This window comes from Polistes fuscatus, unplaced genomic scaffold (assembly GCF_010416935.1).
Source record: "Polistes fuscatus isolate 324 unplaced genomic scaffold, CU_Pfus_HIC Scaffold14, whole genome shotgun sequence".
Classification (NCBI taxonomy): Eukaryota; Metazoa; Arthropoda; class Insecta; order Hymenoptera; family Vespidae; genus Polistes; species Polistes fuscatus.
In genome coordinates, this window is record NW_025113042.1 from 167,429 (window position 1) to 189,812 (window position 22,384).

General features: G+C 31.1%; 1 protein-coding gene and 1 long non-coding RNA gene across 8 annotated transcripts; one reads left to right on the top strand and one right to left on the bottom strand.

The window, feature by feature from the left end:
* Window positions 1–2,395: 2,395 nt before the first annotated feature.
* On the bottom strand, window positions 2,396–20,014 carry LOC122514329 (paired amphipathic helix protein Sin3a). Of its 6 annotated transcripts, XM_043631063.1 has the most exons (18): window positions 17,231–17,845; window positions 16,173–16,459; window positions 15,889–16,062; window positions 15,664–15,816; window positions 15,259–15,590; window positions 14,484–14,721; window positions 14,092–14,349; window positions 13,521–13,916; window positions 12,967–13,418; window positions 12,393–12,867; window positions 12,046–12,292; window positions 11,014–11,379; window positions 10,746–10,915; window positions 10,396–10,590; window positions 9,601–9,879; window positions 3,815–3,966; window positions 3,481–3,691; window positions 2,396–3,159 (listed from the first exon to the last, which is right to left on the bottom strand). In XM_043631063.1, the coding sequence occupies exons 2-18, from the start codon at window positions 16,437–16,439 to the stop codon at window positions 2,908–2,910; spliced, it is 4,617 nt and encodes a 1,538-aa protein (XP_043486998.1). In that variant the 5' UTR covers window positions 16,440–16,459; window positions 17,231–17,845; the 3' UTR covers window positions 2,396–2,907. The 6 variants fall into 6 exon arrangements, with proteins under 6 accessions (XP_043486998.1, XP_043486997.1, XP_043486993.1 ...); XM_043631062.1 differs by lacking the exons at window positions 2,396–3,159; window positions 3,481–3,691; window positions 3,815–3,966; window positions 17,231–17,845 and adding an exon at window positions 19,974–20,014 and having other exon boundaries at window positions 9,799–9,879; window positions 10,398–10,590; XM_043631058.1 differs by lacking the exons at window positions 2,396–3,159; window positions 3,481–3,691; window positions 3,815–3,966; window positions 17,231–17,845 and adding an exon at window positions 19,974–20,014 and having other exon boundaries at window positions 9,799–9,879; window positions 10,398–10,590; window positions 13,521–13,931.
* LOC122514331 lies at window positions 17,759–22,177 on the top strand. Of its 2 annotated transcripts, none has more exons than XR_006303024.1 (2): window positions 17,759–18,229; window positions 21,826–22,177. It is a non-coding gene; the product is annotated as an uncharacterized LOC122514331 (long non-coding RNA). The 2 variants fall into 2 exon arrangements; XR_006303025.1 differs by lacking the exon at window positions 17,759–18,229 and adding an exon at window positions 20,445–20,538.
* Window positions 22,178–22,384: the final 207 nt, after the last annotated feature.

Here is a 22,384-nt window from a genome sequence, read left to right on the forward strand (position 1 = left end):
ACATTTAATTTTCATACATGAAGGAGATGTATCCTTTTCTAAAATTGGCGATATTCTTCTTCTTTTATATTATAAAATACATTATATCTAAACTCACAAATAAGTCAACCTTCGGAAGACCATCTCTTTCTCCTCCTACTCCTCCCCTCCCAACCTCCTTCTCTACTCTTCATTCATTCTTTCTCTATTGTTTGTATTTTCAATTTGTCAACTCTTATCCGATTGCTTTAATGATAATTATTAACTGGGCGATGAGAGAGTTATACTTTAACGTATTATATATGTACATATACATATACATATACATATAATAATAAATACAACCTTGGAGAGTCTTAATGCAAAAGAAATATCTAAATATATAACAATGCATTTTAATGATCATATATTTTCGTTTTTTTCTTTCCATTTCTTTTAAAAAAAGTTTTATCCGCTTATACATTTTATCAATAAAAAATGCAACAATATATATACAAATAATAATTAATGAATAAAAACAATGAAGTATAATTTCTTTAATATTTTGTTTTTATATATACATGTACATATGTATATAATAAATAAATAATACTTTGCATTACTTATAAAATGCATAAGCACATAAAAGCTTTGAATTGAATAACATAACAAGAAAAAGAACAAAAATAATAAATTTATCAAAATGTGTTTTTCACAAGAAAGATAATAATTACACGTTACGTGTAAAAAAGAAAATTTTTACATAGTCGTATAAAACATGATCCTCTACGATCCTCGTCTTCCTCTTCATCAAAACTCGCACGCGAAACACGCGACATAACATATATACATATATATATGCATTTTATGCGTGTTTGCATTTTATCGTTGCATTAAGATTAGAAGAAAAAACCAGAGAACTAAGCAATCTTTTTCTTGTGCTGCGCGTGCAAAAGACTCTCGAGATGATTCCATATGCGATGTGATATTGTATGTATACCCAATTTCTATTCATGATGTGTTACACGTAAATACATATATATACTTATGGATTTCTTCTTTTGCTCCTTGTTTCTCATTTTTCTCTTGTTTGTTGTCCGTTTCTTTTTTTTTTCGTATTTGTTCGTTTCATTATAAAGAAAGTTCTTATTAATTTTTATATTGCTGTTTTGTTTTTATGTATACTTCTGAAGGTTCTTATATAATAAGATCAGGTAAATCATAAGGCCCAGAGATCCATGTCTCCTCTTTCCACATATACATATATGTGACGCACACATACACACATACATCCCACAGTGGCGCACGAACGTGTACCAAATGATTTTAAACGGGCGCCACAATGTCACGGTTGCGTGTTTTCTTTTTTAATAAAGTTCAATTCATTTTAAATTGAAAAGATTTTTAAAATCACTTGGTATATTTACATACGTTAAGTTCGGTAAGTATCTTTATAAAATTCTCACGCATAAATCTTAAATTATTGTTTATGACAAATAAAGCACTCCTCGAACTTCATTCTTTTATTTCATCCATAAAATTATTAAGAATTAAAGAAGATTCGTGCTTCTGTAACGATGCATTCCATTGTACAGTTATGAAACTCTTCTCGTATTCTAATACAATGTAACACTTTTTATGAAATGTATATAATAGTATTTAAGCGTACTATATACAGGAATATAACGTTATTTAACTGCGTTTAAGACATCTCTACGAATACACATATGTACACACATATGATATACATGTAGAATTAGCTGAAAAAATTACGATCAATCGGCGTGTCTTATAAAATGAAAATGAAACTATGAATCGATGAATTCACAATAAAGAAGAAAAGTAAGAGGAATATGTCATTGGAAATATTAAAGAGAATATTTATGAGGCCTTTCGGGATATAAAATATAACGAAGGACATTTACTTTCGTTGTTAATAGGATTTTTTGAGAAATTAAAAAAATATATATATAATTATATTGATTATTCTTTTTTTTTTTCTTTGAAAAACCCTACGCTTCTGTGAAGATCATTACAAAAACTATTGATAAATCATTGTACGATCACAACGTGTGTATGTATATAAAATGAATACAAAATTATTCATCAATTTGATCTATTAAAGTTCATTTAACTATGGTATTTTCATAAAATACCAAAATAGTAAAAACGTTTATAAAAGTAAAATGCTATTAAGTCAGAATAAATTTCTTTTTTAAATAACTCAAGACGTGTCCAAAAATTGAAATCATTAGAATGTTTTACACAAGCCTTATCAGATTATCTTTAAGAATTCTATTTACTCGTATTATTACTTGTGATTTAATTATAAAATTATAATAATGTACCAACTTCTTCATACATTTCAATATATATAGAGAACATATACAGAGAGAAAGAGAACGTACACTGAGGATTATTTTGTTATTCGAAGCTATTTTCGTTAATAATAAAATATTATTAGAATATTACGTTGATGTAACATAATGTACACGCGATGACAGCCTGTGATATTTCTAATTAGATAATATATGTAAAAAATGAAGGATATTGTGTTTGTCAAATGTTAAACTTAGTAAATTATAATATATACACGGAAAAAAATCAATAATAATTGGTTAAATACATCCTTTGTTATATTCTAATACAATAATCGAAGAGAGGCTCTTATAAGAGATATTGAATATCTTTTTAGTAATGTAAATAAAAATATTTAGCTGAATATATAACGCGAGGCCAAAAATATTTCGAGATCCATATACAATACATAGTATTTTAAATGTATCGATTCATAATCATTTGGTGATCTAAAAGAACGTACATTGAAATCGAGTAATTAAATACATGTACATGAATACGGGTAAATGTTGCTTATTTTAGTCATGTTAAAAATTAATAGATAATCGTCGAAAAAAAAAGAATAAACAAATAAGAGAAAATATATTAAAATTACATGCATGGTTCTGTAAGAACATCCGACTGCAAGCGTTCAACCCGATACCGATTATATTGTCTATACGGTGATCGCGTTTGATCATTGTCTGTAATGACACGCGTTCTATGAGGAATTAAATTCTCGTATCGTCCCATTAACCAATCTTGACACAGCCGATGTTGAACATCTGCGACATTTTTAGATGCCCATGATGACAGCCACTGATGAAATTTAGAATTCAAGTGTTTTGTCACTGCTGGATGACACTGTTGAGAAAATTTATTTACATAATAATATAGTTAATAGGTCCAAAGTATAATAGCTATTGTAATACAGTCAAACCTTGAATTGCGAGTAACTTTATTTACAAGTGTTTTGCAAGACAAGTAAAAAATTTTAATTTGATAAACGAGCGAGGTGTCTTGTAATACGCTTGGCAAACGACATTCACTTTGATATAAGAGTGTTTTGAATTACAAGCATGTTTCCGAAACGAATATGCTCGCAAATCGAGGTTCCATTGTATAATAATAATAATAACAATAATATTATTTATAAATATTTGTTTAGATTTTATATACACATACCTCCCTAGCTCGACTAAATGAACTTTGTTTATAAAGAAAAGCTTCTTTACTGGCAACATAAAGCATCTGATAATTATTTGGATTGAAACGACATTGCGTTTCATCAGCAGCAATAATTTCCGACGTATCACCAGTATCCGTCAATCTTAAGCCCGACGGCCTTTTCAAAAGTGCACTGACATTGTCCAGTGTTTTATCTTTGCTGGATGTTCTAAAATAAAAAGAAAATAAATGAAAATTATATATATATTAAAGCTTTTATGTTTATGTTCAAATATAACTTAATTAGGTAGAAAAAGAAAGAAAGAAAAATATTATAAAATGATATACTTACTCTGATACTTTATCAGAATGATTAGCAGTAGGCACAGACGCTCTCATCAATTGTGCAGCTTTTTTACGCCACTGTCTGACATTTCGACATAAAAACACTGGTTTTCGTCCTGCCAAAATCCTGTTTAAAGAACTCCAACCGTGTCCATCCATCTATAACAATTATTTCACATTACTATCTTTCAATAAACTGCAATTAGAAAAAATAATGAAAATATTTTGATAATCTTAAAACAACGATAATCTTTATTAATCTTTATATAACACATAATAACTATTAACTCCCTGCAAGAATATGTCAAACTTTTGACAATACTCAAAATAAGATTCAAAATAAATTTATATATATATGTGTTATAATAAATTTTTATAAAAGAAAATATTTGCAAGAATATTAATTTTATGAAGGAACCACAAATCTCCCTTTTCTATCTTAATAATTACTTAACACTAAACATACCGATGGTTCATGTATTTCTACTACAGTGGGTAGAATGACCTGTCTTCAAGTCATATATTTTACGATGTATTTATAGCAAAAAGTATACCATTTAAGCAATAAGAATTCTTGACTCACAAAATAGCGCTAAAAATTGTAAGAAATTCAGCTAAAAAGCTTAAAAAAGTCATTCATTCAACCCGTCATGATAGGTTTAGTGTTAAATTGAATAATTAAGCAAATAAATATCTCTCATTTCATACATTATAAAGTGAAATATATAGTTAATGTAATTTTCTATATAATTGTCATTATATTACTTCTTTTTCTTTTTATGTTGATATCAAATTTATTCTCAGCCAATCTCATATCGACTAACAATCTGTCTTTGTGCATATTTAATAGTCTTAGTGATAAAAATGAATGCATTGTTACAAAGTGAAGCAGTTACTAATACTATATTAAATCCGTTAAACGTATTTATTTGATTTAATTACGAGAAATGTAAAATAGTCTGTCCTTTATACCAAAAATTTTAAAAATATGTTAATTCTACTAAACGTATGATCGTATGATGAATAACACAAATATATTTATATTTTACGTAATTTTCACATTTGGAGAAAATATAAATTTAGTAAATTGTTTATAAAATAACATGTGTATTTATATAAATATCCCGAAACATTTCTTTCCCCAATATACCACCATAGATAAAACTATATTATGAACTTTTTCATTCGATCTATGATTTACAAATATACAAGTGTTCAAATTAATATACTATTGTAAAAGAAAATAATAATTAAACTAACGTGCAACCAATCTCTCACACCAACGAGAGATAGACAAATGCATAATAAAATATACAAAAATAGAATTATTAAACTGCTTATACTAAATGAAATTAAAACGAAAATGTAAATGCATTAAATGAATTAATACTATGGGGATCAGGAGTCTTTTCTTAACCAAAATAAAACTCGAAATCACATTTAAGAGAGAGAACATGCCCAAACAGTTAACCGACTGACATATATATGTAGCATTGTATTCTTGAAAATACCAAGTATAACAACAAAAAGAGAAACATTAATGTAATTTTGCCATAAATATTAGAGATTTACTAGTAAGATTTTTCTTTTTTACTATTTTAAAATTGAAATATGTTAGAAAAGAGATATATTACTCTCAACACATAATTTCCATCTGCATGAAATAGACAATGAATTAAAGCTGTATATAAGAACATTTTAAATAAAATCAGATAAGAAGAAAAATCATAAGACTTAAAATTCACAATCATATATACAAAACATGTATCTATATATGCATAGACAATAAGAAATTTAGGTAGTATACTAAAGAATCTTCAGAATATAGTATAAGCACAAAGCCCATACAAAAAACGAGTTCGGCGTATCAACGTAACAAATTTAGTGGTACAAAATGATGTTAGACAATAATGTTTAAAAGCACTGTTCATGTATTTCAATATCTCTCTTCTATACAATATCGTTTCATCTATCATTATATGCATATTCATTTCATATACAGGTTACAGTTATAAAATATATATACATATATATGCCTTATATGTATGTATATATATATATGTATATATATATATATATACTTTTTTTATAGAGTTTAAAATTTACTGCAGTTGTATGAAAACATAGATATGAGCTTACAACGATCACATAAACTTTTGTCTGTAAACGTTTTACATGAGAATTTCAATGAAATTATATTACAAATGTTACAGTGGTATTATTACACACACACTGCCTATGAGAATAATTACATATGCGAAATTATGAATTTGTGCTATCGAATCTACTAAAATATTATTAAATCACTAAGAAAATAGAAGATATTAACGTTTATGTTAAATTCATAAATTTAACATGTAAAGATATATATATATATATATATGTATATATAGCTTTTAAAATTTTCCGATGCAATGTCATGTCAGAATGCACATTTACATTTTGTTCACGTAGAAGACAATGCTGCTACTAATACTTTCTGTGATCATTTACTCCTTTTCTCCAGGTTAATTATTTTTTCTATTCCATACCATAAACTAAAACTTTTATATCGATTTGTTGTTATTAAACTTGACCATTTTTACCAAATAAATATAATCTTGAAGAAAGTTTTGACACAATGTTATACGCCAATTTTCTTGATATTTTACTAAATAAATACTGGAATATAATAGCTACTCTAAAGTTATTTTAACATACATACTTCGAAGATAAGTGGAGTAAAAAAGTTCGTATCATAGATTTAAAACCACATTTCAATGCCGAAAGATGTCATTTTTCAGATTCAAAATGCAAGAATAGAATAAGGTCAAAATCCGAACGGGAGAATAACAAATGATTATCACTGGAATTAATTCATGTTCCAAGTAGAATGAAGAATGATGACTAAATTAACTATGTAAGAAAAAGTGAAGCCTTTGGTAAACTATCCGATAATGATGTGATATGTCTGCATTGTCTTGCATTTTTTCACCATAATTAATAATGTAGAACCAGTAAGCATGTAAGCAACTCTTTGCAACTATATGTTACAGCACGTATTATCTGTGCTGTACTAATTACATATTACTATGTACATAGCAAAAAATATCATATACACACCTATTCAATGAAGGTACAATGGTTAAGTTTACACACACTTGGTTCATGCCACACACAGTTGTATGTATATTTATTTAAAATTTATGCCTAAATTAATATATGCAAGCATACTCATTCCATAACCAGACAGACAGCCTTCGATCGCCTTATTTTCCTTTCAATAATCTCGTTGAATTTGATTTACACCACGGTTATATCTGATGGAACGAGCATGCTCACATTTATGTACCATTTTTGCTTGTGTATATATAGAATTTTGTTAAATGATCAAAGTTTTATGAATTACTTTAAATAGTATTTTTCTAACGCGTCTGTGAAAATTATATCACTTTTCTATGAGAAAAACATAAATTAGCAATGAACTTCTTTTAATACTAAATTAATTTTTTATAATAATTGATTGTAAAAGAAACTATCTAATCTAAATCAAATGGCATATAAGAACATACACATGCATGGCATAATACAATGTGAAAATGATATATTTAAAAGTCAATTATTCATATATCTGTTTCCAAAGGCTCCACTATAAAATGACTGATCGTGATAGTGAAAAAATGGTTTTACAAATAAGAGATGCATTATCAAATGACCTAAACTGCATATCAAAAACATATGTACAAATTCATGTGATAAAATATTTACATTTTTAGAGCACAAAGTAATGTTCATACCTTCTAATATTATCTTATATAATGTATGTATGTATATATATATATATATATATACACCTATGCATATATATTTATATATCCTCTCTATATATATATGCAGTGTCATAAGAAGAAAATAAAAGAAACTTTAAGAATCGACTGTACCAAATATTATATGAAACTTCGTATATATATATGCATATATCACTATATTTTACACTCATTATGGCACTGCTCAAATAATGTTGATTTGTATGTTATATGCATACACACCCTAATTACGCAAATGCGTTTTTCAATAATTAAATACTACTACTTTTGAACCCATAATTAATCAACCTTCTAACCGTATTCGTTTTTAAATGATCGTGAAGGGCAATATCAACGATGAGCGACGATCGATACGATGACAGTATACGATGATACATGATGATACATAATTATATACACGAGACTTTTCCCCTATTCATTTCGTTGAGTCAATTTTGATATTATTTTAGACGATTTCACTAAATTTCATATGTCAACATGGCAATACATACCATGGCGGTATAACAATGTCCACAGAAGATGTTGACAAGACTATTTGTAATATAATTTTTTCCCTTTTTTCTTCAAAATAGTAGATTTAACGAATATTCTACTTTCTTTACAGATTAATTATAAGTACTATTATGCAGCTATCACAATTATAATTATGAAGTAATAATAAAAAGCAAGCTCAAGAAAAGCTTATAAATTATAACATTATATAAATGTGTTGTTTTTGTTTTCTTTTAAATATATTATACGCATGCTGCAATAGACAATACATGGATATTGCTTTTAAACGATAAATAAAATTACGAAACAAAACTAAAGAAAATTTAATTACGATTTATTTTTTTAAATTAATAAAATTTCTTTACAACTAATAAAAAAAGCTCTTGTTATAGTTTATTACTACAACGTTGTAACAAAACACGAAAAAAAAATAAGAAAAAAAAAATATATTATTATATATATATACAAATTAACAAATTTTAAAAAATACTTAAATACGAAAATAAAATTTTGTCTCTATGTTACTTTCCGTTAAGATAAAATTCACCGGTTACTTTATATCACTCCTATATGTTCTTAGTAATTAAATAACAAAAAATAAGGAAATAATAAAATAAACAAAGGCTTTAACTCTATTTCACAGCATTTTACATTTTTTGCAGCACCACATTGCAATCCATAGTAAAAAACCGTTATGTATCTAAAAGTCTTTAAGCATTACGAAAATAAATGTATGTATAAGCTTTGCTTTTCTTTGATTTAAAAACTTTTTAATACGTCGTATATGTTTACGTATATAAAATACGTTGCATATAGAGATTTCACGTTATCAGACCCTACAATTTATAAAATCCTGCCACTATACAGATAATTTACATAAAATAAGAAAATTCTAAATAACCTTCCATATAATATTATTAATATCTTTATAGTGATGACATAATAAGTTATGTCAAAGTTGAAATTTTCTTAAAAGCATTTCCCACATGGTGGGAAATCAACAGTAACTGCTTCAAGGCAAATTCCCGAGAAGATATCTAATTATTAGTATTAGTATTATTATTGTTATTAGTATTATTATTATTATTAGTATTAGTATTAGGATTATTATTATTATTATTATTATTATTATTATTATTATTATTATTATTGTTATTATTGTTGTTGTTGTTAGTAGATTAATTTATTATTTAAGATTATTATTTAAGATTATTATTATTATTATTATTATTATTATTATTTATTTATTTATTTATTTATTTATTTATTTATTTATTATTACTTTTAGTTAATTAACTTTTAATTTGCCTTTTAAGCCCTAACATAAAAAGAAAAAGAAAATACTAACTTCTTAAAATAGATTTGTTGTTTGTGTTTCGGTCACTGATTTAAAACCGATAGATAACGTTACAACTCCGATCACAGACACCAAAATACAAGTGAATGTAAATTCGAAGGTTGGCAATGATTATGAAAAGGGATGTGGATCCTATACCTTCTTGCTAATGTCAGTGTTCTTGCGCTTTCTGCCCCGAACCCCCCTTGCTGCCTGGTCACTACTCACAGGATGATTGGTCGTTGGCTCATTGTCTACCGCAGCAGAAGTATCTTTCGGGCTAGTTTGACCAGGCGGAGCAGAGAACCTCTCCACATAAGTTGACCATTTTTCAGATACCATAACTCCTTCTCTTTCTTTCTCTCTACAACCACTGTCCATTGCCTCATCACCTTCTGTATCCAATAGTTCCATTGTCATTTTACAATCCTTTTTATACTGTAATACAAAACAATTATTTTACACAAAATATTTGATATAAATAGATGATATATAATGAAATAATTATTTTTATATTAGATACTTTGAATCAGTATACAAAAAGAAATAATATTCACATAAAATAAATCTACACTGCATGTTAATAATATCGTCAAAATGAATATTGTTAACAATTGTATATAAGTGTGCATAAATGGTATGAAATATTACTAATCTTACAAAAATATCCATAATTGTTTGCAATAAAATTAATTATATTGATTAAGTCATTCTGTAAAAGATATTCATTTGAAGTAAAAAAAATGTAATAAGAAAGATACTTAGAAATATTTCTAAATTTATAACTAATGATATAAAATCAAACAAATGTCTAGATTTATATCATTTAAAATTTTTAAAAATAAACTTATTTTCCTTCATATTGTGAATAAATATTTTGATATAACTTATTATTTAGGAGGAAAATATACTTTTGTAATTATGTAGTCCACATATATCGCAAAATGTTTACTTACTATATATTTTGAAACAATTTTCATCAGCCATTGCTTTTTCTGCTTTACGCTGATACGAAAGTTCAGCACAAAGCCTCATATAAGCTGTAACACATAATCCACCAGCTCCACTACTTTCTTTTGGTTGACGTTGTTCTCTTTGAAATAACTCCATACATTGTTGGCATATAGGATCGGACACTAAATGCTGCAACTATAAAAATTGCATTATATATTATTTTAGCATTTAATATATGGCAGTGATAAAAATACTATTATCTACACAAAATACAAAAAAAAAAAGAACAAAAAATAGAAAAACTTATACTATAAATAAATAATGATTTACTAAAAAAATATTATACATACTTGTCTCACAGCATATGTCACAACCTTGTCCAAAGTAAAAGCAATATATGCATGTATACCAAACATTTCACGCAATGTATCTTCGTACGCCGTACTCTCCATATTTCCATCCAAAACATTTTTCACCATATCCAAAAAGGCAGGATAATAATCTTCGATTTCTATTTCACCTATGTTGAATAAAAAAGATATATTTCTATATGTTATAAAATAAAAAGCAGATATATCTAATTTCCCTAATAGAAAAAACTTGGAATGATTCGCTTACTTTTTGGTTTTAACCTGAGAGCCACAGCAGTACTCTCCTTACGTTGTTGTTTGTATCTAGATTCTTCTTCTGCAAGGGTAACCGCTCTCTCATACATCTTAGTTAATCTTTCACAGAGGATGTGATGTAACCTCAAAAAGAGGTACCAATTATTACTGCCCATGAAAAGAGTGTATGCCTCTTCAGGATCATTTGATAGGGCATGCATGGGTATTTTGATATCAGGTTCGACTTTAACCGAAGTGGAAGACAGGACTGGGGAAAGTGGGGCCTTACTCCTGTTTGCTTGAAGACCACCATGTGGCGATGACATGGTTATAGATTGAGAATTACTACATGCTGCCACACCCACATCCTCTTTGTCATCTAAAACAATTAATTAATATAAAATATACATGTGTGTGTGTAATTGTAAAAACAGAGCAAGCCAAAAATTTTAAAAATTGATTTTACGACTTATTTTACATTATTACTTATGTTATAAATTACTAGCCCGTATATATGTTACAGTTAATGTGAAGAAGCATAGAATGCTCAGACATTCTATAAAATTCCCGTTCGCGAAGAACATTTTATAGAATGCCCAAAACAACTGAAAACAAGTTTCGGATATTATATAGATTGCAGTTATTCTATAGAATGCACCAGAAGGTTTCAGTTAATCTATAAAACGTGCTTCATTTTGCTGTTTTTAGAGATTGGGGGAAGTGATTTTAAGGAAGGAGATTTTAATGGTTTGTTTCGCTTAAAATTGCTTCAATTTATTTCCCCCTCCTAATCTCTAAAACAACCAAATGAAGCAAATTTTATAGATTACCTGAACCTTCCTTCTAGGCGTTCTATAGAATATCTGGGCAATCTATGAAATCACTGGACAATGTGTATGATATGCAGATGCTTCACAGATTCCCCGATTTACTGCAGAATGCCCCAGGCATTCTATAGAATTCGCACAATCTCAAGATTAACTCTAATATATATATATAAATATTATTTATTCGTTTGTTAAAATATATTTAGAATAATATCTACCATCTTCATCTCTCTCATCGTCACTAAGTTCTTGGCGTTGATGAAAAAAGAGGTCTGGTATAAAATGCTTAAGTAAGAGTTTGATACGCTGTTTATCTTCTTTATGAATAGCAGTTTGCCGTTTGACATGATGTATCAATAAATTAGCTGCATCATCTAAGACAGATTTGTCTTTATAAGGTAACACTAAGTGCGGACCACTGTTTCCTTGATTATCACTGGTACCTTCATCTACTTGCTCGTGTCTCTATAAAAGAATTGTAATAACACATATCAATATCTATTAAAATTATCAGGTAATAGCCAAAAAGATTAATTTGAACAGATTAATTACACGATATACTAACCTCGTCATATAAGGTCTCAATTTCATTAAATAAACTTTTAGATCTTAAAGCTTTCACATCGTTTTGTTTAAAATTAATACCTTGGTGATCTAAAGATTTCAAATAGTATTTCTCATTCTGTTCTCTCCAAATTTTATTAAAACCTTTTTGAGCTTCTCGCCACTCCTCTTCCTTACTCTTCAAACGTCGTAAAACGACTGGTACTGCAACTACAGGATTCTTTTTAAGACCTTCTATAATATCAGCAGCTTTATCTCCATATATCCTTTTTAATGCACGTTGATGTATCGTGGGAGAAGAACCTCCAAGACAATCATCGAGTTTAAATTTTTGAATTTCTTCTTGGCTCATCCTATTCATCTTTTTGTGGACACCTTCTAATACTCTAATAGTCGATGCATTAGTTTCTATCACGCCATCAAGCTCAAATCTTTCATCTTCACAACGATAAATAAATTCTTCATATTGAGTTTTTCTGCAAAGTCATTATACGATATTGTATAGCTTTAAAATTTTTAAATTTAAAAAACAAAAAGAAACTATATCGAGAAATATCTTATAATGTTTTATTTACCTTGATGTAACAAATGTACTATCCTCTGACCAAGTTGGAAATGATACCCATGTATCATTTAAAACTTCTTTACATAATTGCGTTCTACCAGTACATTTTGGTTGAACATAAGACTTAGGCAAAGCACAATATGAAGCTCCTAATCGCTTGCACGCTGTATAATCAATTTCCATCGCTAAATCACCTTGAGGTCGTTCTTGGTGGCCACGCGCCACGTTATTTGGAAGTGCTTCGACTCCTAGACCACTCCCTGTATTATTTGTTGATGTATTGGAAGAATCAGATAAATGGCCCAGAAAATCTTTAAACCAACGTAAAAGCTCCGGAAAACGACCAAGAAAGGGTGTAATTAATTGTATCAATTCTGATTTAGAAACGATTTCTTGATTAAAAAGTACAAGGCACCGGAGAAAATTTTCATAGACCTCTTGTGACTTTAAAGCCTTACGAACCTACAACATAATCAATAAATCATATATTATTGTCAAATTAATATATATATAAAGAGAGTGAGAGGAGAAAGGTTAAATAGAAGAAAAAAAAAAAATACCAACCTTGTCAAAAAATGCATAATCGTTCAATGTACCATATTTTCCAGCTTCAGCTATGGTAACATCTCGCATTGATGCTACTTTGTGCTTTTTTAATGGTGGTGGTCCATGTTGAATGTGAGAATTGCCTCCCGTAACAGAAGTTGAAAATGATGGACTCCTTTTTAGCTGGCCTGTACTGTGACCCAATTTTTGACCAGTGCTGATTTCTCGGACGCCTGATCTATCTCTTTCACGATCACGATCTCTGTGATCTCTGGTATCACGCTCCAATATACAAGTGCCACTTGATTCCCGAAGATCTCGTGAAATGTTAGCAGAATTGTTGTAAGTTGCTTTAAGACTCAATGGTTTCTTTATTATTGTTGTATGATCACTTACTGGAGCAGTTTTGTTACTCTGAAACATAGCAGACTAGTCCTGATTAATATTAATAATTAAACAAAATTACTTCTTCGTATTATGCAGATAATAATTTAAAAAAAAGAGGAAATAAGGAAAGCATAAAAGTTAATATATATTTGTATCTAATACTTAAAATATTGAACATGCATGTTTCAATCGCAGGACTCACCAACGAACTTTGCTGATTAGTCGCATCTGGTAAAAATTGACCAAATTCTGCAAGTAGATCTTCTTGATTTTCAAACAATTTAGCAACTTGACTATAAACCTCAGCTTCTGTTAAATGTTTAACATTAGTAGCAGCACTACCACCAGTACTTGTACCGCTTATATGACCCGATTCTTTCAAATTACGTTGTTCTTTTTGATACGTATGTAATATCTCTAGAAATCGTTTGTATTTCTCAGGTTGACCTTGAAAGCGATTCTAAAAGAAAACAATAACATTGTACATATACAATAAATAAACATTTAATTCTCTCTTCGAATACCTACTGTATATTCAAAATCTAATCCATAACTTTCTATTATTATTATTATCATTTATAAGATAAAACGAACCTTAATTTTATTAACGTAGTTAATAGCATGGTTAAACTCGACAGGTTGACTTTGTTGCGTTTGGCCGCTAGTCGGAATACCATCTTGAGCTTGACTAAGAGCTTGACTTACTGCCTGAGCTTGTGCTGCACTAACATGAGAATTGTTGTAAGATTGAATAGGGGGTGGCGAGGGTGCATGAACCGTTAAACTGCTGTTGGAAATATTATTCGCCAAGGCATGATGTATACTCCCAGATCTAAACAAAAAAATAACATTTTTGCAAAAGCAAATATTAGGTTGATGGCGTTAACATAATTGTAGCTTTAAAATATCTTCGAAATAAAATTTAATGTTAAAGTTTTCTTTCCATAGCGAAATTTGCAAAAGCAAAAAAAAAAAAAAAAATAATTAATTTTATGATCAAAAGCATGGTTTCAATTTAAAGAAGTTTCTTCTGTGCTTTACATTCAGATTTTAATTCATTCAATAAAATCACACGAATGTACTTATTACCGACTAATTTTTCATAACTAATTTATAGACGTAAATAGAAAAATAAGAAAAATGAGAATAATATAAATTAAAATCGATCGCACCAATTTGATTTAACTATTAGAACATAACTAAATAAAAAGCAACTAGAAGATAAGCGTTAAGTATAAGATTATGACTACACTGCAATTATTAAGCACCAACCTAATATGACAATAAAATATTAGTTTTGGTACAAATAAAAAAAAAAAAAAAAAAAGAAAGAAAGAAGTATAAGATTTGTGTATGTTAAAGATCTTACCCTTGCATTATTTGTAAAACTGGTGGTGCTTTTGCTGGCTGTGTTGGCGGACTTGCTACAGGTGGTGAACCAACATTCACCGTACAATGATGTTGCGATAACGTTGTCGTATGAGTAGCAGTCGGACTAGGAATACTAACTGATACTTGGAATGCGTACCCTTTTTCATTTGCTTGTACTTCTATTTTGTAGCCTGGTGGTAAAAAAGTGTTGAAACCAACAATCAGTTCAGGATGTCCCTTAAATAAATTGCTCACTCGTGTAATAACACCTGGAGTATCAATACTCTGAGATTTGAATTCTTTCATGATATCCAAAAAGTCATTATAAACCTGTAAAGAGAATAAGAATATAATATTAGCTTATCTATCAGTGCATAAAAAATGTGAAAAATAAAATTCAAACCTGTGGTTGATCACTGAATTTGTACTTGACTTGATCCAAATAAGATAACGCATCTTCGACTTTTAGTCTTTGAAATTGTTGAGATCCACTGCCGCCACCTAAACCAGGACCTGGGGGAGTAGATGCCAATGGTGCCACATTGCTTGAATGTATCTAAAAAAACAATTCCATTGTTAACGATAATAACGGATGGTTGCTTAAATTAATAATAAGCATGATAAAAACCTTATGTCTAATTGTTGGCTGTTGTGTGTGAACTTGAGTTTGCGATCCTGTAGTCGGTTGCTGAGAGCCCATGCTGTGATTGCTTCCACTACTTATTCCACCATGTAATCCACCACCTGTATTTACATTAGTACCGCTGCATGTAGAATTAAGTCCTCCTGCAGATCCAGTTCCCTAAAAAAGTATATAATTTTTCTTTTGCAAAATCTTACATACAATCATTAGGTTTACATAAAATTTTATATATATGATGATCTTCTATAGATCAAAACGATATAACATACTTTAATAGGGGATGGAGTAGCAGTTGGTACAACAATTGCCCCGGTATACTGCTGCTGAGCTTGGGCAGTACCAAATTGTATACTTCCCGGCATTTCTTTAGAAGTAACAGATCGAACTGCTTGACCAGGTACAATCAGGCCTATTCCACTGCTTGAGTGATACTCTAATCCTCCACCACCGCTTAGACCACTTCCTCCACTCGCCGATGAAGGTTTTAACGTTGCTGCTGATGACGCTATTTCATCCAGCCCGCGAACGCGTTTCATGGCAAATCACATAGGGGAGGCTGTAACAATGTACTTTATTTTCATATCCATAATGTCTATATACCTAATTAATAGCTATTCAACATTTCAGTATATACATCAAATTTGTTCATCTCTCCTTCTCATTTTCTCTCTATTATTCCATTGTTTATATTTATTATATTTCCTGTAATTCACTAATACGAAGAATTCAAATTTAAATCGTTAACTAGAAATTGTTATTAAACGACTTTATCTCTTTCTTCATATAATCAAAAAAATCTTATCCCAATAAAAACTCCAATTCTAAATTGAAATAATTATTGTTATGTTAATCAATTCCTTAACCAATTATTGTTCGAATTCGATGAACGATTTGATTGGATCTTTAATTGATGAAATTTTTAAATCATTAATATATAATCACTTGCGATTAAAAATTGCAGAACGTATATCAGTTTTCATTTAAAAAATACTTGTACAAAAATATATTATCAGATTATATGAAGCATATTGGCATGAATATTTTATTTTGTTAAAATATATGATCATAGAAAAGATGAACAATATTTCTAACCAAAAAAATTAAATATCTCGTTTAAAGTTGCACATGGCTCATATAGGTTAGATTATTTATAAAAAAAAACTGAATTTTTGTTGAGAAAAATTACATTTACGATCAAATCAAACGTAAACACATACACATTTTATTACGATGAATGTATGAATTATTACTAAATATTGACAATATCGGTAATTTATAAAATGCTATTCCTGTATTTCCTTACTAATACGATTAAATGCTCACGCACACAATTTCATCCCAGTGATTCGTGCAACCTTCTTCACCACTTCACAACCGCCACAAAGCCACTACGAGCACCATAAAACTACTTGAATAAAAATATGTAGAAAAGAAACAAGACTAATTTAATAGAGAAACATCCTTTAAAAACATTGTTTCGCGAACAGAAATGTAACGCTTCAGAAAGAATAAAACATGCGACGTAGGCTCTTTGCGCGTATGGAAAAAAAGGAAGACACAACAACGCCTTTTCTCTACTTCATTTTCTAGATATGTTCCTTTTCTCTCAATTAACTTACGTTTTTCTAATACTCTGAATAAGGCAAAATTGCTTTTCACTTTTTGAAAAAAGATGACGGATTACAAACGCGAATTTAAAATCTAACCTTAGAAATTCATCGCATCGTCGTACCGGGATATACATGACGGTGTACACAACAATCTAAGATTGTGCGCACGTAAATATATGCATGCGCGCGCAGTACATTACATATCTTATATAGATAGATAATGGATGGATGGATAGGTTGGTAGGTAGGACGCGCGCGCACATTACATACATAGGCAAGAGCGTTCCTATACTTAAGTGCCAAAGTGACATTCACTCCAAGGGGTTTTAGTTATTCCGCTATACGCTTGCTCTCTGCTACACTCGAGCGATGTTTTTCACTATATTCACGACACCGAGAAAAGAATAATCATGGTGGCGGCGGTGGCGGTGGTGTAGTGGTGGTGTAGTGTGGCAAAAGCGTACAGCCGCGAAATTCGATGCGTTTAATAATGGTGTTACAAGTGCGATAGATAAGGTCGAAAGCACGATGGATCGATATTGAGCGTTAAATTATATCTTCTTGATTCTAATAACTATTACATTTATCTATCAAACAGTTTGATGTTTAAAATTGTTTTTAACTGTAACTAACTGCTATTTCGATGTGTTCATATTTAGTATAATCAAAAAGTGTCGTCATCGTCAAAGAAAGAATAAACGAACGAAGAGAAGAGGGTGTTTATTGCACAAAAATAAAAATGACGGAAAAGAGAATATCGAAGAAGCGCGCCTTACCCACCAATCATCCATTATTCACATACATACATGCATGCATACATACATGCATGCATACATCGTTTTATCGTGACGCGGCAGCGAGGAAGAAACGGACGAACGAACGGACTGACGGACAAACGACGAACGAACCAACGAATCGAAGAGCCGCCGAACTAGAAACACGACTACTACTCGTTAATCCCCATCTCGACGTAGATACTTTACCCCTCTTGCTCCCTGCCGACGAAAAAATGTAAAGAAAGAGAACGAGAGAGAACTTCTTTCTGCTTCATTCACAAAGATGAAAGAGCGGCGCGTATGTCGAGTGCTGTGTTGCACGCATCGCGAGCGACATTCCTCTATCCGTATTCTCTTTTACTACTCCATTTCCGTCTTTCTTCTTTCCTTTTTTCTTCCAAGAAAATAATCGTAGCCATAGTTTTTAATTCGTAACCTACGACACGCATCTAGTACCGATATACAAAAAGAGAGAGAGAAACTTAATTACGCCCTGCCTCTCTGCACCTTCCTCGCCAACGAGCAAAGCGAGAAGAACTTACTTATTGCGCGTGACCTCGCGTGGTAGAAATAGAAGACGGTGTGTGTGAGTGTGTGGGAGAGAGAAGAGGGGCAGAAAACTCGAAAACGACCATGGCTTTTAAATTTAAAAAGCTCCTTTCCGAAACAAACAAAAGAAACATTAAAATACCTAGATACGAATTTTTATTGGAGAATATTTTCCCCTATTGAGAAGAAAAAAACTAATTCGAACTCGACAAGAGAGAAATTACAAGGAAATGATTTCTTCGTAACGACGGAAACGACAAGTAATATATTATGCACGATTGTTGAATTCTTTGGTTGAAAGAGAGGTGTGTTGTCCTTTTACTTTTTTTTCTCTGTCTCTACATTCTTTAGCTATTTATCGTTACAATCTTTGTCATCGTCGTCTTCGTCGTTTTTTCTTCAAAATATTTGTCTTATTCTCTTCTCTTCCTCTTTTATAGCAGAATTATATCAAAGCTCGCAAATAACTAAAGAAACAGAAATGATAATAAAGAAAGAGTGCCGGTAGACGGCCAGCTGTAGGAGACGCGCACGATCCTGATTTTCGCGAAACACCCAAGGAAGCGCACCAAGCTGAACGAAGAATCTTGTCAGTGTTGCACGTTTTCAAATACTTCCCGGTCCACGATGTTACGCAATATTCTACGTAAATACATAACACATTTTCCCGAATAGCTTACGGGCGAGGGATATCGGTTTTGTGTGTATCGCCCCCCTCCCCCACCTCTTTTTTCTCTCTTGCTAGATACGAGCCATACGTATGCACACACGCTTTCTCTCTCTCTCTCTTTCTCTCTCTCTCTCTCTCTCTCTCTCTTTCCTCTCCTTCCCCACCGTGCCCTCTTCTGTTTCCCCAAACCCCTTCGCCCTGCCTGTCTCTCCCGCGATACCGGAGGCAACACGCACTACCAATACACAGAAAAGACCCTTTTCCCAGGTCGCTACCGCACCATCGTCGTCGTCAACGTCGATTTCAACGACATCGTCGTCGCCGTTGTTCTCGTCCTCCGTTGTCCCTCGTGTCGTATCGTGTCGTATCGTATCGTATCGTTGTGTCGTCGTAATAGCTATTGTCGTTGTCGCAGTGTGCGGTAAAACGCGAAAGTTTTTTTTTCTTTATTTCTATCAAACCAACCGGAGAGAAGCTGTTTTCTTTCTTCTTCTTCTTCTTTCTTCTTCTCCTCCTTCTTCTTCTTCTTCTTCTTCTCCTTCTTCTTCTCTCTTCTCTTCCTTCCTTTCGTTCGCTTCTTTTCTACAACTTTTTCTTCTTTTTTTGCTCCTCTTGCAAGAACGGGCGTCCGGTCTTCTATCACGAAATTAAACCGGAATTTCTGTCTTTGCCTCCTGCTCTTATGCTTATTTCTCTTGATATCTTCTTAAGACCATCGAAATCGTGTAGTGTGCGTAAATAGACACGAGAGAATGCACATTTTCGCAATTACACGTCGAGCTGCCGAAAGAATTACCGCGCTATCCGCCGAAAATCGTAGAAAATACGAAATACATTCTCGCACTGCACGAAGGTACAAGGCAAACTATTGGATTTTGTATGGCAAACAAGGAACCGATTGGCCGCCTAGCGGGACGGGGAAAGTCGAATAGTAGGGGAGATATCGAGGAGGAGTGGGGGGCCACCTTCCAGGATCGTATTAACGGATGCGCGGCTGGTGTTCCTCTACAAACCCTTTTAGTATCTACGAGTAAATATTTTCATCAAATTAAAGCTTCCTTTTCATATTTGCCCCTCCTTCTTCCTCAAAATTCTATGCTTAATTTATTTCTAAAAGGTTTAACAAATTTATTGAAGTTTAATTTGTGATATTTAATGTCAACGAAACACAATGTAAGGACAAGTAATTATAACATATTCATTTCTCATCTATGAAAGAATTCTAAATACGATAATTAAACGACTACAAAAGCATACACGAAGCACGGCATATATCTGAACGTATCTTTTATAGTAATTACGATATTTCGATGGATTTAAAGTTTCTCTTCGTAATTCGCATTTAACAACGGATAATATAGAACGATTTGTTTCTATGCGCGAATACATCGTTAATTTCAACACTATCATCTAACGTGAACTCGACTCAACTTCGTCACAATTACAAAACGAGAAAAGATATTCAAATTTGATAGGAAAATTGGGAGAAAAACATTAGCAAAAGTAAATTCTTGCTTATAGAAATGCACAGATAGATTGTTATTAAAATCATAATTGTCGTTTACTTGTTATGGCAATTGCAACTGTTGATATTTTCTTTAAATATGGTAAAAGAATAAAATCCTATGTTTATTAATGAAAATGATACGGCCCTGGTGATCGTGGCGGCGAAGCCGCCAAGATGCGTGCGCATCGCACAAGATATCCAACCGTCGACCGATTCCCCTCCCCACCCGTCTCTCCAAGAAGTCGCCATCTTCGTCACCCAACAGCTGTTCCAAAAAGCGAGCGAACTCCCCATCATAATGTGGGTCATGAAAACTGCGCAAAACCCCGTACGTTCATAAAAAATGACGCGTGTTTATGAAAAAATGCGTGTTTAATTGCGAAAAATTTGTCTTTCAATCTTAATACTAAGTAACGAATACGTCGTATCTATCTCTAAACTGTGGATTGCCACGATAAATGTACGACTCGGTAGAAGTAGGCGTTGCGTATCTGTCAACGAGCTTTACTGGTTCTTCAACGAGAGAGCCGAACTCTGATTGGTAGATTCTGCTTCGGCAGGTCGATTTATGGCGCGCAAGTCTCAAAATATGAAGCGAATGCAGCTGAACGCTCCAACGACAAGCTATATGTTCCTATATCTTTTCTTTCCGTCCCTCCTCCTTCGTTCTCTACCCTTATATCCTATGACTCCTCTTTCTCCTCTCAATCTCACTCTCTCTCTTTCTCTCACACACTTTTTCTTTCTCTTTCTCTCTCTATCTCTCCCTTTCTCTCTCCTTCTCTTCTTTGACTTTTTTTTATCCATAAGGATCGGCAAAGTGGCACCTATCGGATGTATGCACCTCTTGGTACCACATGGTACCGATATTAACGCTACGTTCACACTATTAAATTCTAACCTTTAATTTGCTTAGACTCGATTAAAGCGATTAGAGGAAGTAGATTACATTATGTTACAGAGGACATAGGTATGATACAAAATCGAACGTTGTTCTATTATTGTATCACATTTTTATTTCTCTATATTCTTTTAAACAATATACTACCACTTGATTTATTGTTTGTTTCGATGAAAAGATGAAAATAAAGCTAGTAAAGAACTTCATTTATCGACGTATTTTCTCTTTGATAAAAATAAAATGGATGAATATTTAAAAATATTTTCTGTATAAATATTATTATTTCCTTGAATACCATTTATTAGCACATATTTTTGCCGTATATTTGTGGCTATTAAATTATAATTATAATGACTTATATTCGATTATCCGATTATTTTCATACCTTTTCGATTTTATTAAAAAAATGATAAAATACATATGTATGTACATTTTTAAATATATTGTATATTCAGTATAATTCATAAT

Coding starts and splice junctions, on each gene's coding strand:
- LOC122514329 (XM_043631063.1), bottom strand. CDS start 16,439: ATGAAACGCGTTCGCGGGCTGGATGAAATAGCGTCATCAGCAGCAACG. Junction 10,591..10,745: donor TGACATATGCTGTGAGACAA/GTATGTATAATA, acceptor CAATTTTTATAG/TTGCAGCATTTAGTGTCCGA. Junction 3,160..3,480: donor CATTTAGTCGAGCTAGGGAG/GTATGTGTATAT, acceptor TTTTCTCAACAG/TGTCATCCAGCAGTGACAAA.